The 22,932-nt window shown below is 41.1% G+C and overlaps 1 protein-coding gene across 1 annotated transcript in view; it reads left to right on the forward strand.

Moving 5' to 3' along the window:
- The window catches only part of si:dkey-237h12.3 (teneurin-3), a 164,394-nt gene that overhangs the window by 98,226 nt on the left and 43,236 nt on the right, over positions 1-22,932 (forward strand). Inside the window, exons 10-20 of the mRNA XM_090198470.1 lie at positions 675-869; positions 4,878-5,078; positions 7,170-7,355; positions 9,275-9,295; positions 11,009-11,032; positions 11,873-12,019; positions 12,185-12,404; positions 15,745-15,864; positions 17,309-17,570; positions 20,240-20,507; positions 21,144-21,287. Of these exons, the coding sequence (XP_090054596.1) occupies positions 675-869; positions 4,878-5,078; positions 7,170-7,355; positions 9,275-9,295; positions 11,009-11,032; positions 11,873-12,019; positions 12,185-12,404; positions 15,745-15,864; positions 17,309-17,570; positions 20,240-20,507; positions 21,144-21,287 (1,788 nt within the window). The remainder of the gene's footprint in view (positions 1-674; positions 870-4,877; positions 5,079-7,169; positions 7,356-9,274; positions 9,296-11,008; positions 11,033-11,872; positions 12,020-12,184; positions 12,405-15,744; positions 15,865-17,308; positions 17,571-20,239; positions 20,508-21,143; positions 21,288-22,932) is intronic.

Genomic DNA, 22,932 nt, shown 5'->3' on the forward strand with positions numbered 1-22,932 from the left:
TTCACACTCCTGGGCCAGACTACACTCAATCATAGGACCTACTGAAGAGCTGAGCCTTCAATAAATACTTAAAGGTTGAGACTGAGTCTGCGTCTCTCACATGAGTAGGCAGACCATTCCATAAAAATGGAGCTCTATAGGAGAAAGCCCTGCCTCCAGCTGTTTGCTTAGAAATTCTAGGGACAGTAAGGAGGCATGCATCTTGTGACCGTAGCGTAAGTGTAGGTATGTATGGCAGGACCAAATCGGAAAGATCGGTAGGAGCAAGCCCAGGTAATGCTTTGTAGTTTAGCAGTAAAACCTTGAAATCAGCCCTTGCCTTAACAGGAAGCCAGTGTAGAGAGGCTTAGCACTGTAGTAATATGATCAAATTTTTTGGTTCTAGTCAAGATTCTAGCAGCAGTGTTTAGCACTAACTGAAGTTTATTTAGTGCTTTATCTGGGTAGCCGGAAAGTAAAGCATTGTAGTAGTCTAACCAAGAAATGACAAAAGCATGGATTAATTTTTCTGCATCATTTTTGGACAGAAAGTTTCTGATTTTTGCAATGTTACGTAGATGGAAAAAAGCTGTCCTTGAAACAGTCTTGATATGTTCGTCAAAAGAGAGATCAGGGTCCAGAGTAACTAATATGCTTTATATACTATTGAGTAACATTGTTTCTTCCCACAACAGCTGCCTGTCCTGTCCTATGCAGTGGCAATGGCCAGTACACCAGGGGGCGCTGTCAGTGCTACAGTGGATGGAAGGGCACAGAGTGTGACGTGCCTACTACCCAGTGTGTAGACCCCCAATGTGGAGGCCATGGGATTTGTGTGATGGGCAACTGTGTGTGTAATGCCGGCCACAAGGGAAGCAACTGTCACCAAGGTACACCACAACAATATGTATTGTCACCGTTCGATTTCCCAGCCTGTCGGCGATGTATACAGTACTTATACAAGTTAAACAATAGCTCTTTTCAACTTCACCAAGCAAATAATTCCTTTTGTTCGTCCATCAATACTCTGCATGCATTAACTCCCTCCAACCATTTAGCCACCACAGGTATGGATTGGAATTGATTCTGAATTGTCCATCCAATGTGATTGCTTCAGTGCGCTCCCGAACAAGAACCCTGTGAGATTCAATATCTCTCAGTCTGGGTCTATTTCTCATTGTTATCGAAAATACTTCTCGCTATCCCCTCTACCTCTTCTCCCCCTGTTCAGTCAGTTTAACTTCATTGATCCCAATTCAGACAGAGGCAATTCACTTGTCAGATTTACATCTGCAGATCAGTGACCCAATGTGTAAAATCGTATTGAGTTGAGGGAGTAATTAAATAAAACTGTTGCGCTCATTGTGTAGTGAATTAAGAGAGAAAGTACATAAATGCTATTGTGGAATTATGCAGGAACGGTTGGACAATGTTGTCAGTGGACTCAAACTGGACATTTGTTTCTTGTTTGATGATGGTACAAGGTATTGCCTTACAGTCCCTTCAGAAAATATTCACACCCCTTGTTTTGTGTTACAGCCTGAATTTAAAAGTTATTACATTTAGATGTCCTTTGTCACTGGCTGACACACAATACCCCATATTGTCAAAGTGGAATGATATTTTTAGAAATATTTACAAATTAATAAAAAATGTAAGGCTGAAATGTCTTCAGTCAATAAGTATTCAACCCCTTTATTATGGCAAGCCTAAATAAGTTCAAGAGTAAACAACAACCTAATCTCTATACCCCACATATACAATTATATGTAAGGTCCCTCAGTCAAGCAGTGAATTTCAAATACAGATTCAACCACAAAGACAAGGGATGTTTTCCAGTACCTCACAAAGAAGAGAACCTATTGGTAGATTGGTAAAAATAAAATAAAAAGCAGACATTGAATATCCCTTTGAGCATGGTGAAGTTATTAATTACACTTTGGATGGTATATCCATACACCCAGTCACCAAAGGATACAGGTGTCCCTCCTAACTCAGTTGCCGGAGAGGAAGGAAACCGCTCAGGGATGGTGACTTTAAAACAGTTACAGAGTGTAATGGCTGTGATAGGAGAAAACTGAGGATGGATCAACAACATTGTACAGTAGTTACTCCACAATACTAACCTAAATGACAGAGTTTAAAGAAAGAAGCCTGTACAGAACACAAATATTTCAAAACATGCATCCTGTTTGAAATATGGCACTAAAGTAAAACTTCAAACAAACTGGAAAAAAAATTAACTTTATGTTCTGAGTAGAAAGCGTTATGTTTTTGGGGGATAAATCGAACCCATTACTGAGTTCTATTGTTCATATGTTCAAGCATAGTGGTGGCTGGATCATGTTATGAGTATGCTTGTCATCAGCAACAACTAGGGAGTTTTTGGGGGATAAAAAAAAACAGTATACAGCTAAGCACAGGCAAAATCCTCGAGGAGAACCTGGTATAGTCTGCTTTCAAACAGACACTGGGAGACAAATTCACCTTTCAGCAGGACAATACCCTAAAACACAAGGCTATATCTACCCCTGAGTTGCTTGTCAAGATGATATTGAATGTTCCTGAGTGGCCGAGTTACAGTTTTGACTGAAAGCGGCTTGAAAATCTATGGCAAGACTTGAATGTGGCTGTCTAGCAATGATCAACAACCAACTTGACAGACCATGCAAAACTTGTACATGCTGACCAAACGTGCCATCGTGCGTATGTTGATTTTGTTCCCCACACCAGAAGCGATCAGAACAGGTAGGTTGAAATATCAAAACAAACCAATTATATTCATTTGGGGACAGGTCAAAAAGCATTCAACATTTATGGCAATTTAGTTAGCTAGCTTGCTTTTGCTAGCTAATTTGTCCTGGTATATAAACATTGGGTTGTTGTTTTACCTGAAATGCACAAGGTCCTCAACTCTGACAATTAATCCACAGATAAAACGGTAAACCGAATTAGTTTCTCATCATCTCTCCTCCTTCTTTTTCTTCTTTGGACTTTAAATGACGGTTGGCAACAAACTTTACAGTGCATTACTACAACCGACTGGAGTGTGGATGTCAGTTCATCTTTCCCACGTGGGTATATGCTCCTAAAAACCAATGAGGAGATTTGAGAGGCAGGATTTGCAGCATGTTGAGTGTCACAAATTGAACCAACTTCTATTTTATCGCCTTGCCACGCAGACCCTTACTGTGGCGCGCGAGCAGTGTGGGTGCAATGATTGAATAACATGTATGTGTACATTTATTTTGCGACACGAGAGGTGTGGTCAGCATGGGGCGGCAGGGTAGCCTAGTGGTTATAGCGTTGGACTAGTAACCGGAAGGTTGCCCCTGAACAGGCAGTTAACCCACTGTTCCTAGGCCGTCATTGAAAATAAGAATTTGTTCTTAAAACTTCTTGCGACTCTCAAACCCGGATCCGGGAGCGTAATCATCGCCTCAAACTAATTAGCATAATGCAGCGGACATAAATACCCCTAGAAAGCCTTCCTATTCATGAAAATCACAAATGAAATATATTGAGACACAGCTTAGCCTTTTGTTAATCACAATGTCATCTCCGATTTTCAAAATATGCTTTACAGCCAACGCTAGACAAGCATTTGTGTAAGTTTATCATAGCCTAGCATAGCATTATGCTCTGCTAGCAGCAGGCAACATTTTCACGAAAATAAGAGAAGCAATCAAATTAAATAATTTACCTTTGAAGAACTTCGGATGTTTTCACTCAGGAGACTCCCAGTTAGATAGCAAATGTTCCTTTTTTCCCAAAATATTATTTTTGTAGGCGAAATAGCTCCCGTTTGTTCTTCACGTTTGTACAACGCCAAACTTTTTTCCAAATTAGCTCCATAATATCGACAGAAAAATGGCAAATGTTGTTTAGAATCAATCCTCAAGGTATTTTTCACATATCTATTCGATAATATATCCGTCGGGACAATTGCTTTCTCATTCGAAGCGATTGGAAAAATGGCTACTTCTGTACTTTACGCAAGATTTTCTGCGGGAGCCATCATGTGACCACTTGCTCAATGTGGTCCCTTACGGCTATTCTGCAACATAAATGCGTAAAAAGACGTCACAATGATGTAGACACCTTGGGGAATACGTAGAAAGCGTAAGCTCATTCGTAGCCCATTTACAACCATATAAGGAGTCATTGGCATGCAGCGCTTTCAAAAAATGGGGCACTTCCTGATTGGATTTTTATCTGGGTTTCGCCTGTAACATCAGTTCTGTTGCACTCAAAGACAATATCTTTGCAGTTTTGGAAACGTCAGAGTGTTTTCTATCCAAAGCTGTCAATTATATGCATAGTCGAGCATCTTGTCGTGACAAAATATCCCGTTTAAAACGGGAACGTTTTTTATCCAAAAATGAAAATACTGCCCCCTAGTCACAAAAGTAACTGACTTGCCTAGTTAAATAAAGGTAAAAATTAAAATAAATAAAAAATGTTAGAGACTCACAGCTGTCATCGCTGCCAAAGGTGCTTCTACAAAGTATTGACCCAGAGGTGTGAATACTAATGTAAATGAGATATTTCTGTATTTAAGTTTCAATAAATGTGCTTACATTTTTTAAAATATATGTTTTCACTTTGTCATTATGGGGTATTGTGTGTAGATAGGTGGACATTATTTTGGGGCTGTAACACAACTACAGATGGAATAAGCCAATGGGTATGAATATTTTCTTAAGGCACTATGATTAGAACCAAATTATTCTCAATGAGTCGCTGAGATCAATATACTTGTATGTGTTTGCTAAAAGGCTGTACTAGTAATAAGCTTGCTATGGAGCATGTTCATATGTTTAGTTGTTTATTTCATGATTAAGTCATCCCATATACAGTAGTTGAACCATCTCCTTTCCTTTCTCTTGTTTTCCTAGCGGACTGTCTGGATCCAACCTGCTCGGGCCACGGAGCCTGCCACCACAGTGAATGCCACTGTAACCCGGGCTGGGGCGGAATCGGCTGTGAGATCCTGAAGAGCACGTGTCCTGAACAGTGCTCCAGCCACGGAACCTTCCACACCGAGACAGGCACCTGTGTCTGTGAGGCTAACTGGACAGGCTCCGACTGCTCTTTAGGTCAGACAACACTAACTTTTTATTTCGGGTTTAGCTGTCTGGCTTTGTGTTGTGTGTGAGGAGACTCCTCCAGTGAGGAAAAGGATGATGGTCCTCATTAATATGAGGAACATGTTAGACAATTAGTTTGTTTTCTTGTAGGTACTTTGCCAGTTTGAGGGCTGTGCTTTGGTTTTAGTAATCGGTTCATTTGTTTAAAAGACCAGGTGATTCATACTCAATGTCCTTCTCTAGAATGGGTTTTATTTAGTTTAGTCTAATCGCAGTGCCAAATTAGTACCTGCATCTGCAGTTCACAGTTGGAGACCCAAATTGAGTAGCGTCACATTGGAACCTACTGGGTTTTTAACTATCTGGAGCTAAGATTGATTAAGCCGCACATTTACTTGATTGTGCGATTGAAATCTGAGGGGTTTTGCTTAAGAGGGTGTACTGTAAGTCTGAAATGATGGATGAGATGAAAACCTAGACTGCTGGCAGGAAAGAATAATGGGAATTTAGGGGACCAGGGAGTTTGTCTCAATTTATTCACTTTCAGACAACATCCAAAGTAAGGCCATTTGTTATTCTATAAAATACTTTTGAAATTCAGGACAGAGTCCCTCTTTCCTGCCATGAAACATCCATTGCCGGTCGATGTTAAAAATTCTACATTGAAGGGAGTGAGGTTAGCTTACTTAAGCAACCGTCCAAACTTGTATTTGCCCACCTGGGTAGTAGTCAAGGTTTCTCTCTTAATTATCTCAGCAGTTCCACTTCAATTAAATAAACTTTAATTAACAAGCGGCGTGGCATAGATCGACCACCCACTCTGCCATCGTGCCAGAGTCAGGGGCTTGCTAAAAGCAGATAAACACCTTTGCGCTAATGAAAAATTGATTTCATGGAAAATTGATTTCCCCTTTGGGAGGGGGGGGGGGGGGGAGGCCCTTGGAATCGAACAATCCCCCTCCAAAGGCATGGTTAAAATTCTGGAGTGTCGTCTAAGCTTAATCAGAGACCCACCAAGGTCTGTCAATCGAAGAAAAACTCCATTCAGAGGGCGATGAAAGCAACCTATTAAAAAAGTGCAAATTAAGGTAGGTGAGGTGGTTTCACTTATAAGCGGAAAACAGAAAAATTAGTGAATTTTGAAACCTTGACGTGTTATCCTCAAGGATATTCACAAGGGTGCTAGGTGGACTAGATTTGTGTCGATATTTTCTTAAACTTACTCAACTACTTTTAATGGGTGGGTGGCGGACTGCTTTTTCCTGTAGCCTACTTGAAGTGAGGTTTTTTCAAATCTTAGAAAGTCTGTTCTTGCTGTCTGAACGGCTGCTGGGGTGACATTTCAAAGTGTTCTGGAGCCTCTGAAGGCAATACTGGGTCAGTTCCTGTGAATAAACCATTCCCTTCATGGTTTCATGTGGTTTTCCCTCAATAATAGAATGGAGCTTTTAGTATGGTTTGTAGCATGCCAGTGACTGAAGCACTCTCCTTGGTCTCCTACTACCTGTGGATTCAGTAATGAGAGTTTCTCACCCACACCGCCTGCTGTCTGACTACATATAGACATCTGCTTAAGTAGTTGGTCTTATGCTTTTGTGGTCCTTGGTGACTAAAATAAGTGAGTTGACCTGCTTATTCGAAAGCCTGTAGGTCTAAAGATGTCTCAAGCTAGCCTTTTACTTCAGTCTCTTGTAAATGTTGTGGGATTTAACGTTCCAGGATCAAGCTGAAATCATTGGGGATAACTGACGGCAAATGTAAAAACCTTGTTTAGTCTGCTCTGCCAGTTAAATAAATGAAAACGAAGCAACAAAAGACAAAACAAATTTGATTTTTTTTTTTTTGTGGCAGGAAAATGTGTCCTTGTCTCCCATCACATCTGGATTTGGAGAGAAAAATATCAGGCTTTGTGCCTCTTTATTCAATCAATATGTAAAGATTATGATTCAGCTGTGGCAGTGGAACTAATGTACTGACAGCAGAACATTTTTATTATTCACTATGTCCATACAAGTACTTACAGATTGAATTACTGTACACTACTATGGCACACGTCTGTCCAGTGTATGACGGATGACTCTGTTTGTGGTTGTGTGTCAGAGGTGTGCACTGTGGCCTGCGGCCCCCATGGAGTGTGTGTCAGTGGGACCTGTCACTGCGAGGAGGGATGGGCAGGCTCAGAGTGCGACCAGAGGGACTGTCACCCACGCTGTACAGATCACGGTGTCTGCCGAGAGGGCAAATGTGACTGTCACCAGGGCTGGACCGGAGAGCACTGCACCATTGGTGAGTCGGCAGAGAACCAGTACAAAGAGGCAGGAATGTACCAATTTATTCTCCATCAATGCTCCTGAATATGCCCAAGAGTTGCTTTCAACAGTATCTTGAATGCAGTCTAAGTTGAAGAGCTTGGAAGTAATGTGCCTCCTATCAATCAATGTTTGCATCATATAACCCTATGAAACATAAAGAAATAATTTTCTAAATGACCCATTCCATTTCACTTTCACTGTCCTTGACACCTGACATCACCATTTTCCCTTTCCCAATCCACCTGAAAATGGATTTCAGAAGTGACTAATCCAACTAATCAAATAAATAAAAAATTGTCACGTGCTCCGAATACAACAGGTGCAGACTTTACCGTGAAATGCTTTGTTACGAGCCCTTTCCTAACAATACACAGTTAAAACGTAAGAAACATTTGCATTAAATAAAAAGGAAATAGTAACACGAGGTAGTTGAGGTAATATGCGGAGGTGAAGCCAGTCAAGATGCTCTCAATGGTGCAGCTGTAGAACTTTTTCAGATTCCGAGGACCCATGCCAAATATTTTCTTTATACAGTAGAATATAAATATGCTCTTTACAGAGTCCTACCGCCTATTCTACGACTCAAATAAGGGAAAGTATTAAGGGAAAAGAGGGACAGCTAGTACTAAGGTCTTATTCAGCTTTGGCTCAATGGTATAGCCATCTCCGAGATGACAGCTTCACTGTGCCTTGATAGAGACCAAAGCCCCTCGGTGACATCACCCTCTTGTTGAAACAGACCCCGGCTCTCCAAACCCTAATTACATATTTACAAAACGTTCTCCTCATCAGCAGTTATCCCATCCAGAGAATGAAGCTGACTGGTTAGAAACCAGGAGAGAGAGATGAGATTGCACTGGGGTGATTGGAGGGGTTGCATTCCTGATGTTATTAATCTCTGCCTCAATGAGAACTAAAATCCTGTCCCTTTCAGCTTCTTCCTGTTTAACCCCCATCAGGAAACAAATTCCTCGCCGTAGATGCGCCTGGGATGAATAGGCAGCCATTTACCTATTCTTAACAGGAACTAGGAGCTTATTCCTTTCTTATAGGGCTCTCTGAATAACTTCAATTCGCATAAAGCACCTTTAATCACATTACATGGCGAAACCTTGACGAAGGGGCTTGAATAGACCGCTTCCCTGGACCAACTATTGTCAGACACGTTGCGATTCTGGTTTTGCATGGGAGTCTTAAGCACCGCTGTTATTTCTTTGCTCTATCCAGGAGCATTTCTGCATATTGTCGTCCCAGTACACATCTAGGAGTCCTATACATTACAACTATCAGTCATGTAGCTGATTGTCCTCAGAGTACACAGGAGCTATTCAACCACTTCATCATTGGAACAAAGCATGGAAGTAAACTCCCAGGAGCACTTGAATGCATAGAAACACCTTTGCAGTAAACTGAAGGATAATACGCTACACGACTCTTGAATGGAAAATGCGCTTATAGTTGTAGCTGCTGTATAGCTGGTGTAACAGAGCTAAGTGCAAAACAGTTGTTTTGACACTAGAATGCTATTCAGACAGCACTAAAACACAGCATATTAATGTTTGAGCGTGTGTTTGTTAGCAGCTGCCACCTATTCAGTTATAAACTGGGTTCTTTAGATGTTCTATGTGAATGTACTGTACATTGTTATTTACTTTATGTGGAGGGTTTAATAGGTGGATGTGTGTTGTTAGGAATGAAAGCATGCCACTACTGCTATGGCAACGTATCTCACCAGGCAAGCCTGATAATTTGCTCAAGCAGATCCTTAACACACACAACTGTGAAACATTCATAGTTCAAATGTATTTACATTTTCCTCTTCATGCCGTCTGTGTATGTTTTCTCTGTAGTAACACTTCTATAATACCTGTTTTCTTTCTCTCATCTGACAAGCTCTGGATTCAAGAGTATCAGGTAATGTCCTTTCCTGCTCTCCTTCCTGTTTCGTATCAATAGCCCCCAACAAATGTCATACTGAACATGTAAACCCCTTTAAATGGGGTAAGCAGATAACTTTACTTCCCTCAACAGAATCAGAATGTGACAACCATGCTGTTTTTTTGTGCTCCATCATCCACCATGAAAGATCATATTTACAAAAGTGATAACAGAATCCTAATCACTGTCAGGGCTAATGACATACAAACAATATGGGCTGTACCTTAAAGGCCTAATGCAGATGTTTTTATCTAAATATCAAATAATTTCTAGGTAGCAATTAAGTACCTTCCTGTGATTGTTTTCAATTAAAGTGGTAAAAAATTAACAAAAATAGCTTCTTAGCAAATACTATTTTCTCAAGCAACAATTTTGCTAGGACTGTTTGGGAGTGGTCTGAGTGGGGAGGGGAAAACTGAAAACTAGCTGTTATTGGCAGAAAGGTTTGGAACTCTCTGTCTTATTGGTCTATCAACTAATTACTGCCTGGTGATGTCAAGTTTCAGGCGGTCTTTTCAAACAGCTCTTACACAAAGGTCATTATCATAATTTTCACAATTTCACAATATTATTCCAACCTCATAGTGTGGAATATAGACTCACATGCCAGTTTATTAGGTACACCACTCCGTTCGTGAAAATGGATTGCTTCTACAGACAGTGAGTCACTTGGCTGTGGCTTTCTATATAAAGCAGGCAGACAGGCATCGAGGCATTCAGTGACTGCTCGATTGACTGTTAGAATGGGCAAAACAAGTGACTTAAGTGACTTTGAGCGTGGTATGGCACACTGGATGGCAGGCACACTGGATCCAATATTTCAGAAACGGCCGCTCTCCTGGGCTTTTCACGCACAACAGTGTCTAGGGTCTGCCCTGAGAATGGTGTGACAAACAAAAAACATCTGTGGGCAAAAACAGCTCGTTGATGAGAGAGGTTGAAGGAGAATGGCAAGATTTGTACAAGCTAACAGGCGGGCCACAAACAGACAAATAACGAGGCAGTACAGCAGTGGTGTGCAGAACAATATCTCGGGAACGCACAACTCGGCGATCCTCGTCACAACTGGGCTATTGCAGCAGACGACCACACCGGATTCCAGAAGCGGCTCCAGCGAGCATGCGATCACCAACACCGGACAATTGAGGAGTGGAAAGACATTGCATGGTCTGACGAATCCCGGTTCCTGTTGTGTCATGGTGATGGCAGTCAGGATTTGGCGTAAGCATCATGTGTCTATGAACCATCCTGCCTGGTGTCAACGGTACAGGCTGGTGGCGGTGGTGTACCGCTGTCCAATCTGCAGCAACTGCCTGAGGCCATCGCGTCAGCATGGACCAACATCCCTGTGGAACGTTTCCGACTTTTAGAATCCATGCCTCGAAGCATTCAGGCTGTTCTGGAGGCAAAGGGGATATGACCCGGTATTAGAGGTAACTAATAAACTGGCCGGTGAGTGTATATAAAACAGAAAATCACATTTTTGACTGCACTGGGCTTTTAACCCTACAAAGCTTAATTGAAAAGTATTGCATACCAAGTTGTCAGGTATATCTGCACTGAGCTCTACCTCTTTCTTTCTTCTTGTATCCTATACTCAGATAATTGTGTTTGTCAGTCTAGATATTCCTGCAATAGAGATAAGTAATTTTCTTTTCCAAATGTTTCCCCTCTCCTCAATGGTAATAGGAGCAGTCAAGATAGGATATAAAGGTAACGGAATGACTACCCCAGAGAGATTGTCATCAACAATCACTCGCCTGCTCTGTTTTCTTCCCCAAGCACACGTCTTATGTCCCAGTCTATCACTGTTTCTATTGTGATCCCAGTACCTTCATACGTGTCCGTCCTAACTAGTCAAGCACACTCTCGGTCCCCCTTTTCCTTTCTGAATCCTTGTGTGTCAGAAGAAATGCCAAGCAGATGTAGCCAGTCAGTTACAGTATGCTCTGTTCTTGTTCAAACCTGTGAAAAAAGAAATGCAATATCCTGGCATCAAGTAGAGATGCTGAGACAACATCAACAAACCCTTTCGTCTTTACCTCTATCTACCCTTGTCTTTTCTTTGATAGTACCTTCACATGGGTGTTGTGCCGGTTTTAGGCCAAGATAAATGTGTGTCGTTTTTTGTGCTGAATTTGGTAAATACTACAGATAGGAATAGAGTAACTTTGATTAATCAGCATGTCATAAAAAGCAGAGCAAGGATATTCGCAGTACTAACCCCTATTATCAAAGTGTGTGTTGACCTCTATGCATTGTTAATTAATATCCTACATTTGCCAAAACCATTTCCATTTCAAAGTGCCCTGAAATGGTATAGAAATCAGTTAAAGGAAAAAACCCATGTGAAATTACAGTATCTTTAGACCCCTCCCACCCCCACCCCTCCCCCCCGTCAGAATTATATGTCCTGTTTGTCCACTTTATACTGTTGTTTTCATTTTGTCCCTCTGTGCTGCCCCTGAATGACTAAGTCGTGTCTCCTCCCCTCAACCTGTCTCCCTCTCTCTGATTGGCTAGCATGTGTGATTGACATGATTGTTTTGGCAGATGGGTGCCCTGGGTTGTGCAACAGCAATGGGAGGTGCATTCTGGACCAAGCCGGGTGGCGCTGCATCTGCCAATCAGGGTGGAGAGGGCTAGGATGTGACGTTTCCACGGAGACCCTCTGCTCAGATGGAAAGGACAATGAGGGGGGTAAGAACAAAGTCCATTATTCTTCACTCTTTGCAAATTATATAACTTTGTGTCAGTATGATGGACTGTTGAACTAATGAGTTTTTATTTGATCAGCTGTATTCACAGAAAGAGCAGAGTTAGGGTATTGTCCAATATCAACACGGTTGCATCTTGGTCTTATAGATGGACTGGTGGACTGTATGGACCCAGACTGCTGTTCACAGAGCTCCTGCCAGGGCCAGGCCTACTGCCGTGGATCCCCAGACCCCACAAGCATTGTGGGCCAAGGTCAAGGGTCATCCTCCTCTCCGTTGGACCCCAGGGGCTTTTACGCACACGTCAGCTTCTTGGTTAGGCCTGGTGGTTGTCACGTGATACCTGGTGACAACCCTTTCAACAGCAGGTGATCCCCATCAAGTCCATCTGTCGTGTTGGATGTCAAAAGCGCAGCAATTTTTAAGCAAAATCAGTTGTCAGTAGTGTATCATTGAAATAATCTCAGTTGATTGAATCTTGTCGTATTTTCCTAGAGTTGCTCCTGTAGGACAAACTGTGGCATAGCTCTTTTAGGGACCTTGACTTGATGAGTATGGGTAAAAAATGTGTTATTGAGCAAACTGATTTGATGTATCAAACCTTAGTGGGATGTGAAACCTTGTAGTGGAAATAATGACATTTCATCATTTGTCGACATAAAGGAGTAAGAATCAATTTGCAAGTAAGTTTCTCAGCAGACAGAAATGTTTTTCATTGGGAACCTCAATGCACTCTCCCAGTCTGTTCTGGATCATAAGTGGAGTTTATTTTGCGGCTGATGGAGAGGAAATGATTGCTAACTGTGTGCCGAAAGCTTTGGGAATATAATCCCCGCAACTCACAGAATAGTTTGGGAGTAATCCTTATGTAAATAGCATGCTTTACCACAAATATAGAATGAGGCAATCCCCGAGCCGGTCTGGCAGAGGCATATTAGTTCACCCGCTGAAAATGTCAATTTTATTATCTTCATCTCCGTTAAGAAGTTGGTTACATATTCACAGACATTCAGGCAAATTTCAGTATTTAAGCACACAGACATTCCGCAAAGTTTGACTAAATGAATTACATGTCTGAAGTTACAAAAATCTATATAACTTTATTTTATAATTATTTTGGGCAAAATAGGGTGAATGGGATTCATAATAAGCACATTAGTAAAATTACATATCTTTACTTTATTTGGCTGATTAGACCGTGATGGGTACTACCAGTAGAATGGGGGACAATTCCACTTTTATATATTTAGTCTAACAGGCACACTGTGATAGAGAAAACAGAAACACTACAGACGAGACAGAACTGTCCAATCTGAGCAGCCATTCAGTGGTCCTGGTAGTCTGGGTAGAATAAGAGCAGAAGAGAACATGAGAAAAATTGAAAAAACAGACAATAGAATATGTGAAATACTTAACATAATAAAAAAATAAGATGATGATGTGATTGGTAACTATATAATATACTTATACCAACCTAATCTGTATATTTCTCAGAAGAATGTATCTTTTTCAGGATTACTCTGTCTTTGGCCAGCTTCTCCATCAACTCCTGGCAAGGGAGGTTGAAGTTTGTCTTCACAATAAGCATAGGAACAGTGAACCTATTTCTTGCTGCTGTCCATATATCATTCATTCCGTTTCTTGGAAAGAGCAATTGTACCTCCTCTGTCTGCTCTTCTTACTCTCTTGACTTTTTCTTCTGCTCCAATCTTTCTCCTCTTCTTTTCTTCACTCGTTTTCCTTCCTTTCCTTCTCTTTACCTTTCCACCTCACTCTTCTACTCTCCTCGCTTCACTCTTTTTACTCCCTTCATTTTTCCTTCTCCTTCCTCTCCAATCTTTAATAATAAATAGTACACTATCAGATAAAATACTTTGGTTAACAGATTCCCATTGCTTGCCTCATTTTTGTATTTTACCTCAAAAACATTGTTTGGAATAATACATTGGCAGGCTCTGTAATCATAATCTTTACCTTTCCTCCTCTCTCTCTTTCACTCTCTAACAGAAAACATTATGCTAATGTTATCCATGAAAATTTCAAAATATATTTTCACACTACTTATAATGTCAAACCATTAAAATTGCAATCTACAAATAAATATCATAATTAATTGTGCATTCATTTAATATAATCATATTTTCAAAATAACCCGTCTACTGCATGTTTACATGTGAACGTTTTTTAACCTAGCTACCATGACAGAGCTAACGTTAGCTATCCTAGCTAGATAACTTAGTCGACATAGCTAATAATAGCTAGCATAACCTATCTATATAATAAATTGTGACATTATAACATCACTAGCTAGTATCTCAAACGATAGTAACTTACCTAACTTGAAAAGACGTTTGTGGGGATGATGTGGATTCACTTGATACTTGCTTTTCCACAGCAGTTTTCTCTAAAACTAGCACGAGCAAGTAGTTAGTAGAAGAAGAAGAGTGAGTGAAGCTGCTATAGCAAGCTGGACAAAACAAGCACAACGCGATTCAGACGTCAACCAACGTCTTTCTTGCCACTTAAAATATTATTTCACTTTGCAGTGTTTTTAATGGAGCTCCAGCCGGGGACAGGCCACCAAAAACGGGGACTGTCCCCGGAAAACGGGGACGTCTGGTCACCCTATCTCAAGAGGTCTTTTTATTTTTACATAAACCCATAAAAGAACCCATCCAAAACAAGTGGGCTAGCCAAATGAAAACGAACAGTTTTCATTGTGTGGCTGGGTTTCATGCCAATGCTCTCAAAACTCTCCTCTCTCGTATGGCATAAAGACTAATACCTTTCATGGTTTGTGTTGAGACCCACAGCCATTTCGGATGTCCCCTTACAATTCTCCCAACTGACTTAAAATGGTGTCTTTGACCAAACCACCGCTAGACATTGACAAAGAGGGACTGTGGGAATTACTCATTTCTTAGGTTATGCGACTTAATGTTTATTTACGGGTCAGCTCTTGTAGGGTCAGCCAGCCTGTAGAAGATTAATGGCGAGACAAGGAGAGAATAGTGAACCTCCATAGCTCCTAAAATGGCCTTATTCCCTTAGACTGCAAAGTAAAAAATTAGACGTTGTTATGCTAGGCATGTTGTGGTGAGGAAACAGAGAAGAGAAAGCTGTTGATCATCCCTGACTCATATCCGTAATGACCTGAAGATAAAGACGGCATAACGGGACACGTCGCGCCTCATGGATCTGCCGCCAATGACAAATGCTAATTAAAAACCTCAAGAAAATCCACGTTTGACATAGCCGCCCTTGATGAATTGTTGATGAAGAAACATCCCCCTATCGTCTTGCCCCCTTCAGACGGTTGCCCAACTTAACAAATTACCTCACAATTAGGAATGCGAGAATGCTCGTCGGGTCCAAGAAAGAGCTACGTGGAATATTTGGTATGGAAATGGGTGCCCCTGTAGAATATCAATGCTGAAAACATGTACCAGGGAAACTGCTGAAAGTAAGAGGACCTCGATGGCTGTGAAGCCTTTTTGGAATGAGTTATGGGCGGTTAAAAGGTCTAAAGAGAGAGCAAGCCATTTCATGAATAACAATCGCTGACACGTGTATGTTTTTAACACTCATTAAATCAGACTGCCGGTACCCTTGCTGAGGGAGGACAGATGTTAGTGGAGATGACTGGTTGTTGACTGCTGGCATTTTGTTTCTTTACTTGACCCTCTTTGTGTTTGTTTACGGGTGCAGCCTGGCGTCAATCATCCGGGGTCAGGTGCTGACGGGAGACGGGACACCCCTTATTGGAGTCAATGTGTCCTTCCGGGACTACCCAGAGTACGGTTACACCGTCACGCGCCAGGACGGCATGTAAGAGAGCCACACACACACACAGAATGAACACGTCCACACACCAACATTTTTTCCCTCCGTACAAGGTTCAGTGAAGGTCTGGTGATATACTATTCCTGATTCACCAGTGGAGAGATGTCATGGCAGATATCCAAAACAAGCTAGCAAATGCAAACGACAGAGCATTGTGCCCCACAACAATAGCTCATGCAAATGTCACAGTGTTTGGGGCCATTTAGAACAAGGCAATTTAAAATGCATTGAATCAGCCAGGGAAGAATCAATCTGCCAGCAGTGTAGACTACCACAAGATTACTGTCTGACCTTCTTGGGCTATTACCATAGAGTTGTGGTGCATGGTCTCACTCTTAACCAAACAAAGTCATACTGGATACATAAATATCACAGAAAACATTCAGCTCCACAGGAAGTTTATCTTCATACTATTGGTTGTCTGGGTTTACTGGCATGTGTAGATCTTTTTATTCAAATCATCACCAACATATCTGGGTTATGTTTGTCTGGAATGAAAGGCCTATAATATTTAGTGATGTCTGGGACTAGCGTAGTCACTCTTATGGAGCAGGAACCGCGGAGGTAAGGGCCCCTGATAGCCAAGGATTAGCTGATGTCTCCAGATAGTCCACCCTGTAACACCTCTGACATAGCGCATGATAAATGGCAGGGGATAATCGCACTTGGTTAGCCACCGTATCCGCTCAGGGTGTTAAGAGGGCAGAAACGACATCAAAGCTTGGCCCCTTGCAGCTGTGAGCTCCCCACTGCCCAAAGTGGATGGATAGAGGGGGAGAGAAGGGTGGGGGGTCAGTGGAGGAGGAAACGGTTTCAGGTCAGATGCACAGCTGAGGTGTGTGTGTGTGTATGTATGTGTGTAAATGTGTGTCTGTATTTCTCTCTTTCACTGTGTGCTTGTGTTTTTGTGTGTGTGTTTTCATGTGTGTGTGTGTGTGTGTGTGTGTGTGCATGTGTGTAGTGTCATCATGCAGATGCTTGACCCCCTGGGTAGTAAAGCTGGCTGAATATATAGAGCAGCACTTCAAAGACTCGCCCTTCATTTCCAATCCAGTAACTGTTGTCTGCACTATGTGTAGTAATTAAAACTGGTCCACCAGAGAAACTTCTCAACAAGTTCACACTTTAAGTGTCTCACTGCATCATGGTTGACTAAACAAACGTAATAAAATAGATTCAGTGAATAATAATAATATGTGAGCCACGAAGGAATAAGACAACGGATAAGAAAAGGTCTTTGTTCCATTGAAAAAATATAATCTGGTTTGTAGCCCAACATTTATGAATATATATTTGAGTTTCCACTGAAATGCTTTGTCTTCCGGAGAGAAGTAAATGTAATATGGCCGGCCTTCAAGGAAATCACACAGGGTAAAAATGTAAATCTATTGTTTTCATCACTTCTCCACATTCATGGGGATGTCTCCAGGTTTGACCTGTTGGCCAATGGCGGTGCCTCGCTGACGCTGAGTTTGGAGCGTGCCCCTTTTCCCACACTGCACCGCACTGTGTGGTTACCCTGGAAGGTGTTCCACGTGATGGACACTGTGGTAATGAAGAGGGAGGACAACGATATCCCCAGCTGTTACCTCAGCGGCCTGCTTAGGCCCAGCCCCCTCATCCTGGCCTCGCCCCTGTCCACTTTCTACAGGAGTTCCCCCGAGGACAGCCCCATCATCCCTGAGACCCAGGTAAGATTAGCCCATGGCAGACACGGCAGTGTACTGCTGGGTGCATTAACATGTTTCCCTGCACTGCAGTACAGGTGACATCAATATATATAATTCTACAAACTAGCATTTCACAGCATACTGAAACTTCTGTAGGTTTTCAATACTAGAACATGAAAAACTGTCCGGTACTAGAATTGTTGTTACTTTCAATACTTCTGTTTCACATCATATACGGATTGAGAGGATCGAGGCTGTCTAGTAATTTGTCTGAACCTTCTCAAGGGGGCAGTAGCTATCCAGCTGACACAGAGCAAGCCACTTTTGAGAAGCAAATGAGAAGAGAAAGAAAATGCCAAAAGCATGGCTTCTTCTACCACCACACCCGCAGCTTGTTGACAAAACTCCCTGCAGAAGCAAACTATGGGAATGCTTTTCTTACAGAGCAGATGATGAGGTTATATGAGTTGGTTATTTGAATCAACTGTGTAGTGCTAGGGGCAAAAACAAAAACGTGCACCCGAGGGAGGCCCCAGGACTGATTTAGGAAACACTGATTTAGACTACTTTGGGTAGCAGTAGCCAGTCAGCAGCCCTGGGCAGAGCATTGCACCATGGAAAGTCAAATGCACTCTGGGGGTAGTAGTATGCTGTGTAAAATCCATTGTATTTCTATGGTGTGTAGACTATAGAGAGATAGTAATGGTGTTTTTTTGTAGGCACTAACTATGCCAAGATTCATTGGACAAGGCATATGAGGAAAATGAATGGTGTTTTTGGATGGGTTTTGGATAAACTCTGAAAATAAGGTCTGTGGTAAACACAGGATAAGGAGGTGTTAACCTCAGACCTTATTTTCTGCGTTTATTCCAAAACCCCTTTTTTCCCCATTCATTTTTCCAATAGGGATGGCTGAAAGAAACCAGATGTAACTTGTTTCCAGGTTTTAGGACTACAAGCTGCCGAGGTCTATTGCAATATAGAAGTTTCAGAAATTAGCTTTAAATGTTTTTTATGTAGTTTTGGAACTAAACTATTCATATAATGCATTAAATTATTTAGCTGTAATGAATCATAGTTCAACGAATGTCATTTTGCCCAATATTAAAGCCATAGATTTGCAAATGAACCCTAATATGTATCAAATCCCATTTTAAAACAGTTTCGATGTAATTGTAAAAAATAGATACAGTGCCTTGCGAAAGTATTCGGCCCCCTTGAACTTTGCGACCTTTTGCCACATTTAAGGCTTCAAACAAAGATATAAAACTGTATTTTTTTGTGAAGAATCAACAACAAGTGGGACACAGTCATGAAGTGGAACGACATTTATTGGATATTTCAAACCTTTTTAACAAATCAAAAACTGAAAAATTGGGCGTGCAAAATTATTCAGCCCCTTTACTTTCAGTGCAGCAAACTCTCTCCAGAAGTTCAGTGAGGATCTCTGAATGATCCAATGTTGACCTAAATGACTAATGATGATAAATACAATCCACCTGTGTGTAATCAAGTCTCTGTATAAATGCACCTGCACTGTGATAGTCTCAGAGGTCCGTTAAAAGCGCAGAGAGCATCATGAAGAACAAGGAACACACCAGGCAGGTCCGAGATACTGTTGTGAAGTTTAAGTTTAAAGCCGGATTTGGATACAAAAAGATTTCCCAAGCTTTAAACATCCCAAGGAGCACTGTGCAAGCGATAATATTGAAATGGAAGGAGTATCAGACCACTGCAAATCTACCAAGACCTGGCCGTCCCTCTAAACTTTCAGCTCATACAAGGAGAAGACTGATCAGAGATGCAGCCAAGAGGCCCATGATCACTCTGGATGAACTGCAGAGATCTACAGCTGAGGTGGGAGACTCTGTCCATAGGACAACAATCAGTCGTATATTGCACAAATCTGGCCTTTATGGAAGAGTGGCAAGAAGAAAGCCATTTCTTAAAGATATCCATAAAAAGTGTCGTTTAAAGTTTGCCACAAGCCACCTGGGAGACACACCAAACATGTGGAAGAAGGTGCTCTGGTCAGATGAATCCAAAATTAAACTTTTTGGCAACAATGCAAAACGTTATGTTCAAGGGGGCCGAATACTTTCGCAAGGCACTGTATATATATTTTGTCTGCTCTGAGTCTCAAATATGGTTTTGCATGAGGAAAATTGAAGATATTCTTCTGTTATTTAATATGGTGTTTTTAATTTTTTCCCAAAAAATGAAATATAGGATAGAAAATATTTTAGTTATTCTACCAGTTATCAGTATATTGTTCAATGTTGAAAAAATAAAGCCCCGTGGTTTTTCTGTGACTCACGTTTTATTTTTTTTGCTGTGGTATCTTTTGGTATCGAGTATCGTTTTGGTATTGAGTATTGTTACGGTATCATGTATCGTAATACTAAACCTGGTATCGGTATTGATGTAAAAAATCTGGTATCGTGACAACACTCCTACAAACTAGATATAACCGCACCAAAGGTTCCAGACATGCAGTTCATTACATGCGTTATTGTTAGACGATTGCAAGCAAACTTGGCACTTGGTAAAGTTGAAATCATCCTGTGAGAGAGTTTGTCACATTAACGATGTACCATTGTTGCAGCACAGACATTTTGAAAAGTAACTTTTTAACGCACTCAGTTATATGTTCCGTATCTTTTCATAACGGATTCTGCTCAAACTCATAGGTCCTACATGAGGAAGTGGCCATACCTGGAAGTGACCTCAATCTGGTTTACCTGAGCTCCCGCACGTCCGGCTACAAACCCATTCTCAAGGTCCTCATGACCCAGGAACGACTCCCATTCGGACTCATGAAGGTCCATCTGATGATTGCTGTCATGGGCAGACTGTTCCAGAAATCATTCCCTGCTTTTCCCGACCTCTCGTACACCTTTGTCTGGGACAAGACAGACGCCTACAACCAGAAGGTCTACGGCTTGTCAGAGGCTGTAGGTGAGTTCCCAACAATGATCAAACACAGCTGTATGGAGATGTTATGTAAACATCGTCTGATCGTGGTGTCAGGTCCTAGTGTAGTCTAGGAGGTTGAACTTTGGATGAACTCCTGGCATTGATATCCTTTGAACTTCCTGATTGTTTTTGCAGTCAGAGGCATCATTGTTTTGTAATATGGTATAACAGCTGGTGTGAAAAATATCAAGGAGAAATCCCAGACGGCTGCATTTCTGAAGGGCACTACTCTGCTGACTTAGTTTTTTTGCATGTGTAATTACTCACCAGTTAAACCATGGGAAAATGATTTATTTTTAACGTCATGCCCACGCTGTTGTATTTTGGTCCATAAATTAATTCATTTTGATAAAAATCACCCACATATTATTTCAGGTAATATGGTAATTTGACATCCAGATGCACTGTGAGCTAGCAGTATCTCAGACTTATATGCTTGTAATGCCTATTGGCATACTAGTAAACACTCATCTGAGAGTATACCTCATTCCTAGAGAGAAGATTCTACAATCATTAAGAGATTTTACAAGTTTTCAGGCTTTTTTTTATACAGTACAAGCCTCATTATTTTTTTAAACAGATATTGATAGATTCATTATACACCATTGTTGTTTCCAGTGTCTGTGGGATATGAGTATGAATCATGTCTAGATATGATCCTCTGGGAGAAGAGGACGGCCATTTTACAAGGTTATGAACTGGATGCCTCTAACATGGGGGGATGGATGCTGGACAAGCACCATGTATTGGACATTCAAAATGGTAAGACTTTTTTTTACACTGATCAATGACGATGCTGTGTGTGTGTGTGTGTTTGTGAGTGCGTGCGGTTGTAGGATGGAAGCTTCAGGAGGTCTCTAATCTCGAATACAGCATTAAATACTCAGATGAAGATTAAATATGGTTCATCATACCATTTACAGATAATAGAGGAGAGTTTTGACAGGTCGATCATTCATATTAATGATGGAATAAATCAGATACAATGACCCGGGGTGCAGAGCTCCCATCCTACTCAGTGATTCCACCCTACTCGGCTGTTTTGCAACAAGATGGCATTTGCGTGCCAAGAGGGGATACATTTATCTGTAAAGAAGTTACTGAAACATATACTGTAGTTCTTAGCTTTTTATCATCCAAACTACTCTTTTGAATGAGCGTAAGAATAAAACTCCAAACAGACAAAAAAACATACTGCATGATCAGGGCCCTGCTGCATAAAACATCTTAAGTTAATTTTCCCCTTATCTTTTCCCTTAACTTGAAGTCAGTTCCACTAAACATTTCAAGCGAATACCACCCTTAAATTAAGTGAAAAGTTTAAGGGTACCCATGAGGTCCCTTAAGTGCTTCGTTAATATGGATATGAATGTAAAAAGCATTTGTAAAGGTGAATGTTACTTTCCTCTGCCCTAGTTTCAAAAGTAAAACATCCACCAGCTAGCTAGCTAGGTAGCTAAACAATGGAAGGTGCACAATCCATGTCTACAAAACTATCTGGCTAACTAGCTACCTACTCTGCAAGGTAGCTTGACGTACTAGAAAGTAATAGAAACAAGTTGAGAAACAAGTAACTCAAATAAATGTTTTATTATCGCTGAATCAATTTGTTTCTCCTGTCTTGAATGTAGAAGTTCTATTTTGGGATCTCCCAAAATAAATGGGATCTCTTTGAGGAGACCTTCTGTCAGTGAATCAGGTTGTCTCCATGGTAACCAGAGACTCTTTTGCCATAGCCTACATGACCATAAAACCCTTAAATTATGCCCTTACCTAAGGAAATGTTTGAGATGCTCTATGCAACACCCTTAAACAATTCCCTTAGTTAAGGGATAATTATTCATTAAGGTAAACCCTTAAGGGAAACACTTAAGATGTTTTATGCTACTGAGCCCAGGGCTTTAAAGTGTGACCACTTTGGTCGCTTATGCTCCAAAATATTTTGCTGTGCAAACCTGACATTTTATTTTGGGAGCACCTTGGACCTAGAAAAATTATAACTCCGATAATCATTGTTGTAATGATTGAGCTTGAGCCATAGAGAAACAAGTGAGTGCAGATTCTTTACTGTCATGGTTATACCATTACTACAGCGAAAACTGATTTATTTATTCCTGTCTTGAATTGGTTATACATTCATAAACAATTTTGCGGGCTGTTCCAAAACCACTCTCTGGCATTTTCTTTACACCTTGGTCAGTCATGTAATCTCATTAGCTAGCTACCACCCTGTCCTCAACCCTGCACTTTAGAAACTACTGTCCTATGTACATAGTCATTGAACACTGGTCACTTTAAACATTTTACATACTGTTTTAACCACTTCATATGTATATACTGCATTCTAGTCAAGGCTCATCCTATATAACTAGTGCTGTATGCACCATTTCTATTCATATAATATCCA

This window comes from Oncorhynchus mykiss, chromosome 14 (genome assembly GCF_057628025.1).
Source record: "Oncorhynchus mykiss isolate SJ-2025 chromosome 14, ASM5762802v1, whole genome shotgun sequence".
Classification (NCBI taxonomy): Eukaryota; Metazoa; Chordata; class Actinopteri; order Salmoniformes; family Salmonidae; genus Oncorhynchus; species Oncorhynchus mykiss.